The sequence below is a fragment of the Lagopus muta genome, chromosome 3 (genome assembly GCF_023343835.1).
Source record: "Lagopus muta isolate bLagMut1 chromosome 3, bLagMut1 primary, whole genome shotgun sequence".
NCBI lineage: Eukaryota > Metazoa > Chordata > Aves > Galliformes > Phasianidae > Lagopus > Lagopus muta.
This window is the reverse complement of record NC_064435.1, coordinates 28,300,578-28,313,661: the sequence shown is the minus strand read 5'-3', so window position 1 is coordinate 28,313,661 and position 13,084 is coordinate 28,300,578. Positions and strand designations below refer to the sequence as shown.

The following is a 13,084-nucleotide window of genomic DNA, read 5'->3' as shown; positions in this document are numbered from 1 at the left end:
ATCCATCCCCATTTTTTACTTCTCAGTGGTTTGTCACCAGCCAAAAAGGTAGCCCAAAGCTAAATTGCCTGTAACTATTATGGGTAAGACAGAAAGTAATGGCTTGGAATTACCCTCTTAAGTTCCCTTGCTTGCTGTGGACATGCACCTAACCTCAGGGGCCAAATACATACAGAAAGGCATGCACAGTGCTCAGAGCATGTATTCCACTGGCTCTGTCACAGGCTGGTTGTATGTAAGCCTTGTGTGAGGCAGAGAAGCTCCACTATATGAGTACCGCTTTCCAAAAGGAGTTGCACTCATTGCAAGGGTGAGAATTAACACAGCCCTGCTTTTGTAAGGCAATATGTCATTTACTTAAAAAAACACAAGCGAAATGCAACTTTCATTTCATATGCAGTTATTTAGCATCACTTTGTATTTACATCTGCTCTTACCACACATCACTTCCCACTACAGGCCAGGCTTTCATTCTTAAATGATCTCACTGCTGACAGAATATAAAAGTGTGCATGAACTTAAAAGGTTGGACTGGTTGGTTGTTTTTGGCTGGCAGCCCTATAAATATTACAAGGGCTGCTCCAAAAGAAATGCCTTTCTAGCTGAGAACGTGCTCTATCAAACAGTGTCATGGTGCTCTCTGTATCTGTTGGAGTTTCCCTGGAAATAAATAGGAGGCATTACTGCGACCTACGTAGCAGACACATAAAAATCAGTTCATATGGTTCCCAGAGTGCTTTATTATTCTGCTATCATCAACGCTTCCCGAGGTTTTTGTACTGGGATTATTTCTGAATCGTACCTACATCACTGCTATCTTCACGCAATTCTGTGAAAGCGATTTGGCATCTCTTGAATTCCCTTGAGAAGAGTCAGCTCTAAAGCTAGGGTTCAACGTTGTTGCTTGAGCAAGCAAACTCAACACACACGTATAATCCCGTCGGCTTATGTGTGTGATTTACAGTGTGGATAATTGCACTTTTAGATTCCCAACACTACTGGCACCAGTTTCTGCTACTCCGCAGAAGGAGCCAGTTTTGTAATTGCTGTGTATCAACCCCATTGTTGTGAAATCAAATACTCGAGGAACTTCACAGATAGCACGCTCTGTCGAGGCGCTCTTGTTCAAATTGCTGACAGCATGATGTCTTTCACTGCGAGTTGTTCCTTGATAGAACTTAATAAATATTCATTGGCAGAGCACAGCGTAATTGATTCAGCCACTTTCGTTTTTTATCAGACCTGCAGGATACCACAGTCTGAGAAAATCTCCAACATTTGCCAAAGGTTGACGTTAAGAAGCTTTGGAGGTTCACTTGGTGAAGAAAAGGGAGGGAAATAGCATCTGTTATCACCATGTCTAATATTCACTGGTGGTAGGACAAAAAGCTATATGGATCTTTAAATGAGCAACGTGTGTTATGCAATACATTGTAAAAATTCAGAAGGCACAATATTAAAATGAAACACTATCATATGAAGTGAGTTCATGATTAGGGAATCTTAATTTATAATAAAAAATGCTTTCTAATAAAAATCAGAATAAATCTGATATATTTTTATTTCTCCTTGTTAGATAAAAGATCTTCCTGTACTGAAGGCAGCGATTACATTTGTTCTTAGCACTCACCATGCGAGGCACTAGACACCTAATCCCTCTGAAGCTTTCATTAAGGTTTTTACCTCCCCCTGCAGTATCCACACCTATACTGCTTCACGTTTAGGACTACTGGAAACCTATGTTTCAGCAAACAACCAATTTCTGCAGTTCTGTAAGAAAATATGGCCTCGTACATTATCCACCTATGTGAAGAAAGGGCCAGAGCTGACTCTGCATCCAATACTTCATTAAAACGTTGTCACGCTGCACCACGTATTAATATTAAAAGTAATATTAAAAATACTTTATGTATTACATGCATTGTTTTGTGCAAAATTACTGAACTTTCTGCTGTCAGTGGAGGCTACATCCCTGTAGCCTACTGGGGTCAGACTTCATACTTTATTTCTTTCTTTCTGCTGCCTTTCAACTATACTTCATCTTCAGAGTTCATTTAGATAACAGCCCTGCTGCTTGGTTCCAATTACCCTGTTAACATAACCACGGCCTTGTTAGTTTTATCTGCAGCCTCATAAGCAATCTCTTAGTGGCAGAAAAAGCAGCACGCAGTGACGGGTTCTGCACCTCCCCGAAAATTCTTTCAAAAACAAGTACTTTAAAAAACATACTATCAATCCTGTTCCCTGCTTGTGGTCACCAAGGCAAAAAAAAAAACAAAACAAAAAAACAGAGAAAAAACACTGTACTGCATTTAAGAGATTGGCAAGAGGGCTACAGTCAGTCACACAAGCAAACTGGGGCATAACTTGACTTATTTCTTTTCTGTACCTGTTCTGCCAAAATCACTGCTGCTATGAGATACTCTGAAAACACACAAAAAGTTCTTCAATATTTTTTTTTCCCTTCTTTTTTTTTTTCTTTTTTCTTGTCATTCACTTACTGGGATGCCGGTGAAGGTAACTGGAGGCGACTGCCAAGAGATGCTAAAGCTACTGCCATTGGGAGTGAATTTAGTTGACCCTGGAATGTTCACTGGAGGAGTGGCCTGTTTGAAAAGAAAATATTATTCCAGTAAAAGAACCATTCATTTTCCAAAGCACGTCAAGGGATCTTTTACTCCTTACAACTGTAAATCTGCAGGAGAGCTTCAGAGGTGGAAAAAACCTTCACAGTGCTGACAGTGACAAGCATTTTACCCTGTTGCTGAGAAGGATAATCACAGATAAGCCAGTAAGGAAGGAACATGTTTATATACTGCTCTTGTTAAAACCCTGTTTGGAAGAAGATGATAGCTCTCACAAGAATCCATGCAAAACCTTTAAAACCTGGGTCTGGTAGAAAAAACATGAACTCAAGTACCATATTAAAAAAACAATCCTGTTTTAACAATGCCAGTTGGCAGCAAAAAAAATAGTACAAATGATTAACCTACCCACAGTGATAAACAAGCAAGTATATAAACTGGTGACAGCAGGTTAAAGTAACTGAAGATTGGATGGAGAGGACTTTCAGACAACAGCATTAACAGGAAGGGTTGGCCATTTTTCATTCGTCAGACGAATGTTTCATCCCAATTAGAACAGCTGCTCTTATTAAAAACAAGAAGCTTGGGATTCAACGACAGCCGAAGCTAAAGCAAATATCTGAAGGTCGCTTTCAGTACAAAGAACTCTCACCTTCCCTCCATCTGGTTGTAACACCCAGTAATACCCGGCTTGCAATCCTCAACGAGCTCAGCTTAGGATTGTTTGGTATTTTTCATCTTATGTCTTCCCTCAGTTTTTCTCACTTGGCTTTGTGCCCCCTGGAATTCCTTTCCTCCATCATTTTGCATCCCTGTTCACTTGACAGAGTCAGGAAATTTGTAACCTCACATTACCTCACTTTTACTCTGGCAGGAGTGCGACAATTATCAACACAGGCTTCCCTTGACTCCTGAGATTCAAGCTTTCATCCCCCCCCAAAATAAAAGACTTCTTGATTATAATTTATAAAGAATTTGCTCTTAAAAATGAGCTTTCTTTCTGTCTTTCAGTCACCTGAATCTCACAGCAACACGAAGCATTTATCTAAGTAGAGACTGTGTTTGAGGCTGCTGGAGTCACCTAACTGCTTCCCTGAACCACTCTGAAGAGGAGCGATGACAAACTGCCATCTGATTGTTCCCATTAAAAATATTCTTTGGAGCAAATTGCTGAAGCAATTCTCTGGAATCTCTCCAAGCAAAAGAAACCAAGGCCACTGAATGATTCCATCTATTGCAGCTATGCTCCCAATGCTGCTGAGGCTGCAGTTCCAAGAGGTTAAATACAGACACATCAACTCCTCGAGGAAGCACATGTCTGCTGAGTTCAGTGAAAGAGAAAAACCTCACTGAAAGGCAACAGGAAAAATACAGTAACTCCACGTGGTGGGGTGTCTCCCCTGGTTGGGCTGGAGGACTCAGACACTGCATCCCACTGATCTGCTCCACATAAGCTGCTTCTTTGGCAAAGAAAACCTGAACGGGAACTGGAACAGGGACCTCAGTTCAAGAGAATGCCTTATGCAGTATGCACAGGGTCATTCCTCACTGATAAAATGAAGTACTCAAAATGGAGCAACGTGACAAGGAGGCACTTGTAGGGTTCAGGCACATGCAGTATGATACCATGGAATACATCAGTCCCAATCCAATTCAAGCAGTTGAAACATTTCAAACAGAATTTCCTTAATCAAATGTGTTATTCAAAGGCTGGAAAAAAAAATGGAAAGGGCTGGCATATCCTTTCTCTGCTATATAAAGGAGGATTGAGTGAGTCTACATACAGCAGGAAAGAACATGGCAACTACAAATCCCAGACGAAGCGAGCAGCCAGGATCTGGTACCTCACTATGGGAGAGGCAGGGCTTAAGCCCTGAGAAGGAAGTCCTTCTCTTAGCTGGCTTCATCAGTGCCCAGGCTGCTGCACTACCTGATGCAGCTCCCACCTGAGGTCCCAGACTTCCACTCATGCTTTCCAAAGTGCGTGGGAGATCAAACTATGCTGTTCCAGACAAACAACAAAAGGGTTTTATCTGCACCATGCTGTATACAAGAGTTACTGCGCCTGACAAATTTAAGAGTTCAGTTCTCCAGTGCATATGCAGGTCATGGACCACACCACTTCAAAGTCTCAATTCGTATTTTCTCATATGGCATCCAGACCAAAACATACCAAATTTTAGTGCACTTTCCCAATTAATGCCTTCTGTCTGAACTTAGCTGGAAGCTTTTTGAACAGCACCTTGGATACGACTAGAGTTTTCCCATTTGTAAAGAATTATCTCGAAGAGTGGGAGGGTATCACATACGTTCTTTTCATTTTTCCTGCTCTACTTCACATACGCAAACTGACATCTCATGCTGCATACAGCAGAGGAAAGGAATTGTTCCTAGCATGTTTTGGGTACTTGCTTCCAGACATTCAGTATTAGCAGAGCTAACACTCTGGGAGGGATTTAGCTGACTGATAGAGATTGTTTACAATGCAGGAGATCACACGAGAACACGTCACCTTAGGCGTTTCTTATGGTCATTGGAGAAATAACTGAGTAGGCAGTGGAATACATAGAGCAACTCTTCTCAATGTGAAGCATGCACCTGTACTGCTCAGGGACATGATTTAGCAGAGGGTTGTCAGAGTGAGGGTAGTATGGTTAGGTTGCAGTTGGACTTGATATCTTGAAGATCTTTTCCAACCTGAGCAATTCAATGACTCTACAAACAACTGGAAGATTGTACCCAAAAGTCCACTGGCTGTGGTGAGAGCAGAAAGAACTAACCCAGAAGTGGACATATGGTTTAAATGAGACAAGCCCCATTAACTGTTCTTGCTCTATGAAACTCTCTGACTCACTAAAACTAAGCTTGGCTTTTCAAAACCTAAACACAGTATTCAGACATCTTCTTCTACATTAATGAAGTCAGTGCAGTGAGTGGAGCTCACCCTCAGCAGCATTACCTGGTAAGCATGGTCCGTGTGTACGAGGTAGAGGTTGGTAGGAGCTGAGCGGCTCAGAGGTGTCATCAATTTAGTCTCAGTTTTGGCACAGGAAGTTTCAGGACGGATTGCGTCTTGGGTGGGAAAGGAAGGAGGAGATGCTAAAGATGGAGAGACTGGTGAAAGGCTGCTTAGGCCATCAGCTACTGAGTCCGTGTTGAGCCTGATTTCTGTGTAGTAAAAATCCTCCTCTCCGTCACTGTAGTCAGATTCTCCTACGCGTCTGTATCAAGAAAAAGGAACTGATTAAATGAAAGCAAGAGCCTTAAGCTGTATTCTAAGTTCTAGATGCATAAGCAAATATATTCATGCTGTCAATTAATTAGTATTTCCAGTTTTAACTCTTCCTACCTTATCAGAGATCTGACTCTAGGGAGGAAAAGAAAATTATCCAGTCTGAAGGGAAAAGAAGCAGAAATTTAAACTTTATTTCTTCTAATTCGTTCACCTTGGACTTGATGTTTAACTTCTATGCCTCAGCATAAATATCAAGCAGTACTTGCTTCCCATTGCTGACTATTGAAGTTTACAAGAATCTCAAAGCACTTTAACTTCATAAATGACAAAGCAGCCACAAAAGGGCATTTAAAGGTAACAAGCATGGGCAAGATAAACCCTGCTAACCTAACAGGAAATAAGTTATTATCTTATCACTAGTTTCTTAAGTCAAATATCGTTTTGGACATGGTTTTCTGTAACTTTCCTTGGCCTAATAGAATAAGCTACTTGGTAACAGTCTCACCATGCGACTCACTCCAACGTGGCACAGAAGGGACACTTAAGGGCTGGCTTGCCCGTGCTGGACTGTCTGGTCCTAACCTTCAGATGCAGACTTACCGAGGGAGGAGTTGCAAGAGGCTTGCGTGTCCCTGCATCCCCTGGCCCCACCTGCTGTGTGCTAGACAACAAATGCTGGGCATGAAGCAGCCCAGTCACAAGCAATTATTCCTGACAGTCTACACATTATCAGGAGCTCCCAAACAAACCACTATTTTAGCACATTCCCAACACTCACGTTGTTAAAGTTCAACCTCACAGCTCATACACGATTTTTTTTGTCCTGAATCTTCCATATGGGAAGCTCTGCTGTTTACTTCTCCCTGCCCCATGCCATTCAAAAGATGTCCCAGCAATACAAAGGACGAAGCAAAAAGAAGATAACAGCATTTTGAAAGAGATTTTTTCTGACAGCTTCAGTCTTCAGAACTTGAGCCCAACACCAGTTACTAGCACTGTTGCACAACCCCCCAGAGCTCCATGCCAGACTACAACTCGCAGTCACTTTTAATTTATAAGCACTGGGTAACACAGACTTACACAACACATACATCCACATAACCCTCAGGTGAGGACCACAAAGAAGGGAAATGAGAAAAAAGATTCCATTACATATGCATGTAAGGCAACACCTGGACACCCTTCCCCCTTCCATTGCCATGATGTCCAGACTGTCTCCCAGACTGCCTGCTCACTAATGCTGTGAGGTAGCACTGGGTCTCCATGTAATTAATATATTAAACAGCTAGGTCACTCAGTGAATTGCACAGGAGATTTCAGTCGAAAACTAAAGCTCTCAAAAAACCTCATGTCATACAAGATTCATTAGCTTTTGCTTCTAGTCCAAATAAACACACATGGAATTAGCAGTATGGTTTCATTTTCAGTTTTCTTAATTGCTTTGACTCAGAATGCAATTCAATGTGAAACGAAACTGGAAAGTACTCATGCAGCACCATGAAACCTGCCATCTTTCACCCAGCTGCAGACTGGACATGACAAGCAGGGAGCAGGCATTACTGGAAACAATTCTCCATCCAATGTTTCTGAGCTGTGCTGCCACTGGGGGAAGCACAGTGTGATCACAGCTTCTTGCGACCTTCTAGCAAAGTTCACTAAAGCTTGGAAAAGAGCTTTGCTTTTGGAAGAAGTTTCTGTTCACCTCTACACACTGCTCCTCAACTACTCCAGAAACCTTAGGATCTTAGAAAAGGCAGGGATAATTCAGTCATCTCCCAGGCAAAGCACAAATCCCTTTGATTTCTGAAGGCAGCGGTCTCTTACCCGAGGTGGATGGTCCGTATGTGTTTCTGAATCCCTGCAGCTGTGCTCAGTACCTTTCCACAGTTTTTCCACAGGCATTTGAACATCACCTTCATTGAGTTCTGAAACAAAGAGAGCAATGTATTCTTAGTCACAAGGAGGACAGAAGAAGGAGAAAGCAACCCAAAACAAGCACAGACTTATAAAACAGTCTTATCTGTAAGCCAAATCAATCGCTGAATGCCTACAGCCTCTAACTCCCCATTTCTCATACTGCCATTGTCTCAGCTAACAGCACAATCCCACTGTGTTCTACAAAGTGCAGAGAAAGGAGTGGCCTGTGCCCAAGCTTTACCTCTCTCCCTGCTCTCTGGCACGGCTTGTTGTTAATTTGCCCATTCCAGTTTCAAGTCCCTCAAATGAAACCAATTTTACACATTTCTAATTTTGAATGTTAATGCCTAAATAATTTGGGCTTCCCCAAAATCATTTTCTCTAATACTACAGAATGCATTATTTCCAAAGCTACACGTAGGATTAAGTAATTATGTCCAGATAACATTCAATTGAAAAAACAAGCATATCCTTAGAGACGAGCACATGCTTCCTTTGTGTCTTCAACAGAAATCAGCCTCGTGATTGGTTCACTTTGGATCATCTGGAATTGCACTGGAGTACATGATAAATTTCAGTGTTTCCTATAAAGATAACAGAGTAGGACTTCAAAAAAATCTCAGCTGCTGGCCTGTCAAAGCAAAAGCTGATTGCAGTAATCAGCTTAAGAAACAACAAATCTCCACCAGCCACATGACAGCATGAAGACTACTCTTCCCACGTACCTCACAGGAGCTCCCCTATGGCATCCCCAACACCAGGCGCATCTTTATGAACACAGAGCGGTTCAATACCTCTCTCTGATTAGATGGCAAAAACAATCTATCTCTACTGCATTTTTAGCTTCACTGTCCATGCTGGGAATGTGCAGATTTTAGTATAACCAAATGAAATATCGCAGGGCAGAAATACAGGACATAAACCGTGCTTCCATTTCTGACGAGTCCAACTGCATCATCAGACTTTAACTTCTATTTAAGAAAATAACGGATAGAAGATCTGGTGGGGAATTATGGGGACTACTACCTTAATGGGAACTTTTAAGCAAGTAAAGGCTTTAAACCAAAAGAAGGAAAATTCAGGTGAGATGTTAGGAGGAAATTGTTTATTCAGAAGGTGGTGATGTACTGGCACAGCTGCCCAGAGCTGTGGATGTTCCATCGTTGGAGGCGTGTGAGGTCAGGCTGGATGGGGTCCTGGGCAGCCTGAGCTGGTGGGTGGCAGCTCTGCCCAAGGCACAGGATTGGAACTGGATGGTCCCTTCCAACCTAAACCATTCTATGATTTTGTGATTCTTACTGGAATGTGGTTGCTAATGTGACATTTTGAAACACGCAATGGGAAAAACTTTCATGAGTCGAAGTAAGGTTATCAATCGCTATTTCCACACTTATTCCTTTTGATTTTGAAGCCCTAAATAAGAATTAACCCAAACATTTTCATTTCAGTTTCTAAACGTGTGAAGATGTACTCAGATAAAGTACCATGCTGGGATCAGAATTAAAAAAAAAAGCGCAGGAAATGCAGTTAAACTGTAACAAAGTTTGGCAGGTAATGTTATTATTTATCAAAGTTAAACATTTGCCATTCAGAGCAAAATCCATGAGAACATGAAGAGACAGTGGAATGTATCTGTGGTGAGTACATAAATAGAAATACTCACAGGCAACTTACATAACAATAAAGATGGCAGCTGTAAAACCATCTGTCTAATCATGGCCCAACAATAGCAGTGATGATAATAAGCATCACTTCAATTGACAAGTAAAAGGCAAAGCAGCGCTTCTGCATTCCTACTCCTCCTGTCTCACACAATCCAAAACTGCCTGCTTTAGTTTAACAACCAGCTCCAACTTCTGATTTATTTTAATAAGTGTGTCCTCCAAAATATTTTCTTTCCCTTTCAGAAAAAAGCAAAAACATTTAACCACCCCTCTCCCACAAACAAGGGCAGAACAGCGTTGGTCAGCAAATAAGCAACTTCTGGAGCAACAAGATAAATCTGAACACGTTTAAACAATCATTAGAACTTCCTCCTGCTGGTGGTGAAGCAATTAACTGCCCCACACTGAGTCAGAACCAGTGTCACTATGGAAGAATAGATTCTTTTTCTCCTCCTTGCATAAAGTCCTTTCCCATCTTGCTATGCAAAACCTGCCCTGTTGTGTTGGGAGGGAAGAGAACCTGGACCAGTGCCATGTCTTTGTTTTCTTTTTCTCTCCAAGAGCAGCCTGCTTGCTAGCATAAAGGTGCCTTTTTGGTTTTTTGGTGTTCTATTTAGTCTGCTTTTGCACACTCCTACCAAGGATGAATTTGGCCACTGCTAATGCTGTATCAAAAGCCATCAGGTTTGATCTCCCTCTCCTTTTTTCACCCCATATGTTTGTGCAGTGAAAGCATCGCAGTATTAAGGTATTTGACACACTGTCAGACAAACAGCACTTCCATGGAACAAGAAATATCAAGGCCACGCGCAGCCTTTGTGATGACACGTAAAGGCTACCTGTTGCATCCTTCACACAAAGAATCTGCCAAATTGGGGAAGAATCCCTCGATTGGCCAGAAGCAATGCATTCTGGAAATCACTGTTTGCTGAGCAGGAGGATCAGCAGAACCTCACCATCTGCTAGCAAATATGTGGTGCTGATGGCACGTGCAGCAGGTGACTAGGCTGAGCTAGGCACAGTGACTAGGCTCAGTACCTATGTTCACTGAATGCCAAGGAGGGAATGCATGCATACAGAGCTCTCTCTAGGTGAGGTGTTCCTTTCTCACAGCACAGTAAGTCTACTGACACTGTATTTGCCTATGGGCATGGAATTTAACAGGAGGCTAACCTTCCTCTTCCTAGGGATGGGTTCATCAAAGAGAAGGTTGCTTGTTTCAGCTTCATCAATGCCATCATCTGGCTGGGAAGGTGTTCGAAAAGCTTTAAAGCTGTCAGCTGACAGAGGTGGAGATGGGGTGGATGGGTTGGACTGGTCACTGGGAGCATTCCAGCTCCAGTATCCACTGCTGCTGGTACTAGAAGGCACAAATCCTCCTTCTTTCCAAGATCCGTTTAGGGATTCTGTCAAGAACAACAAAAGCTGTCATTACAACAGTATCACCTTAGGGCTAAGGAGTTCTTTTATCTAATGCTTAAATACAATGGTAGCAATTAACTGGATAAAGAAATAAAGAAAAGTGAAAGCCTTGGACGCAGAGAGGACAATTACATCTATCCCACAGCACGCAGATGACATTTGTCAACATCCAGATTCCACACTTGATTTTGTAGTTTAGAAAAAAAAAGCATTTTTGTTTTTAAACAAATTCTGGGCAAATAACCTGCTTTAGAGTGTAAACAGCAACAAGCACTCAGATACTGCATGCACAATCAAGGAAAAACATTCAAATACATTCCCAACTATTAACCACGAACACACAACTGCAGTGGGACGTAAGGGCAAGCTCCAAACCACTGCACCACAAAGAGGAGAGAGACCCCAGGAGGAGGACACAAGTTGTGAGCCCCAGGACACCAACTGCATCTGTGAAAACAGAATCATCATCCAACTACTGAAACACCACAGGAGACCATAACTGCACTCTCACTGCCTTCTTATTATCTGCCAGTGTGCGCACCTCCATCTCTTTTGACTCCAGTGTAATGGAGGTGGTACATGTCCTTAGAAGGATTTGCCTTTTTTAATACAGGCGTGGGGTTTCACATGTGGCTTTTGTGTTTTTGGATTGCTTTTTCACCTATCTGCTGCAGGTAGCCCTCCCTCACTGCAGCAGCTACCTTGGCATTAGGTTGTAAGAGACCCCCAAGCCCATGGGTCACTCCACGACGTGGCAGGTGGGAGTAAAGCACTGCCTTTGCAGTCCGAGGCATGATTTGAGCTGTATTTCATGTGCTGAGGTCCTCAGGAGCTAAATGCTGGCATGTTACTCTTCTTAGCCCCTAAAGGGCCTCTGGCAGGAGAGAAACGCTGGGGCCACCAGCAAATGTGTGGACTGAGCACATCCAGCAGTGCAATGCCAGACACCACAGGAAGCTTCAGGAAGCATCTATGTGCACGTGTGCATTGATGGTTTGATGAGCTTTCCCCAGAACTCAGGCATCAGGAGTTTACCCAGTGGCACCACAGGTGTCTGAGCATTGTGCAATACCCAACTTCAGAGCTGGCAACGCTGTAAGATCTTAGCTGTTGAAGAAACATTATTCATTCTAAGTGCAAGACGGAGTCTTTTCAAGTTTCTGCCTGCTTTTAAGAGTTCTGCAGAAGTCACTCCTTCATTCCTTTCCAATTTCTTACAGTTAAATTTAACTAATGACATCAGCAAGAAAAAATAACATCTGCCAACTGCTACCAAAGCCTTACCCCAATCTCACTTAAACGAATGACTGTTACGCCTGGTTCAGTTGGTTTTGGATGAAACCTTTAATCATTAACATCAGCTGCTCATAAAGCTGAATTTGGTGCTTCATCACGTAAGCACACATGTAAGAATACCTCCTTGCACAGTCAGTAGCCAAATCCATGCACTTACTGACAGAGGGCACTGATCACAAACCCCACTTTTCCTGAAAAAATAAATCCTGTTTGCAAAAGGACATATACGTTTCCTGTAGCTAATGTTACCATATGAAAAGGTAATGTTTTGACTCACAGCTACAGACTTCTGAGTTTTCACATGACTGTAATCGAGGTAGGCTTTGCTTCTTGTAAGTATCTGTACTTGAGCTGCTGGCCAAAGCCAAGAAATACATCTGGTATCAACTTGTGAACTTTGCATAGTTTAAAATTTCCATTTGTTCAAATAAACAAAGGAAACAGCACTCTCTCAACTACTACTTTCTGACACATTTACAGTGGTACTTTGTATTCTCAGTGTTTCTAGCTCCTCCTCACCTTACTGAGAAAGAGATTTAGATCAAGAGAACGCCTTGAAAGTAGTGTGTGAAATGTGAATAAGGCTGACAACAGGAAAAAAAGAAAACAAACACTGGTTCTCGTTAATACCAACAAATCTGCCAATGTAAAGGAGATCAATATATAAATAAATGCAACTTACTCTTACTTTGGTGCTCTTTTCACATTGCTGGAGTTGCGTGAAAGAGAACCAGACCAAGCATTACTCAGCTGCACAGAAACAAGGGCCAAACTCTGATCCAATTTATGTGGGCAATCACACCCAGTAATTCCAGCAAAGATTGGATTTTCACATTAATGCCAATATCATTATTTTGTTTTACTTCCAGGCAAAATTCTAAAGAATTTATTTTAAAAGAAATGCTCCTGTAACTACTGCTGCTTATTGCCTCTTTTGTGAGGGGAAAGGATGTACAAGGAATTCA

General features: G+C 42.1%; 1 protein-coding gene across 4 annotated transcripts in view; it reads right to left on the bottom strand.

Annotated features, from left to right (window-relative positions):
* Window positions 1–13,084, bottom strand: part of ZNF704 (zinc finger protein 704) — a 92,438-nt gene that overhangs the window by 17,043 nt on the left and 62,311 nt on the right. For all 4 annotated transcript variants that reach the window (XR_007375646.1, XM_048938596.1, XM_048938597.1 and 1 more), the window contains exons 4-7: window positions 10,575–10,807; window positions 7,645–7,745; window positions 5,545–5,806; window positions 2,502–2,606 (exon numbers count right to left, since the gene is read on the bottom strand). Coding sequence is in view for 3 of the 4 variants with exons in the window: in XM_048938596.1 (XP_048794553.1) it covers window positions 2,502–2,606; window positions 5,545–5,806; window positions 7,645–7,745; window positions 10,575–10,807 (701 nt within the window). In the remaining variant the exon portion in view is untranslated. The remainder of the gene's footprint in view (window positions 1–2,501; window positions 2,607–5,544; window positions 5,807–7,644; window positions 7,746–10,574; window positions 10,808–13,084) is intronic.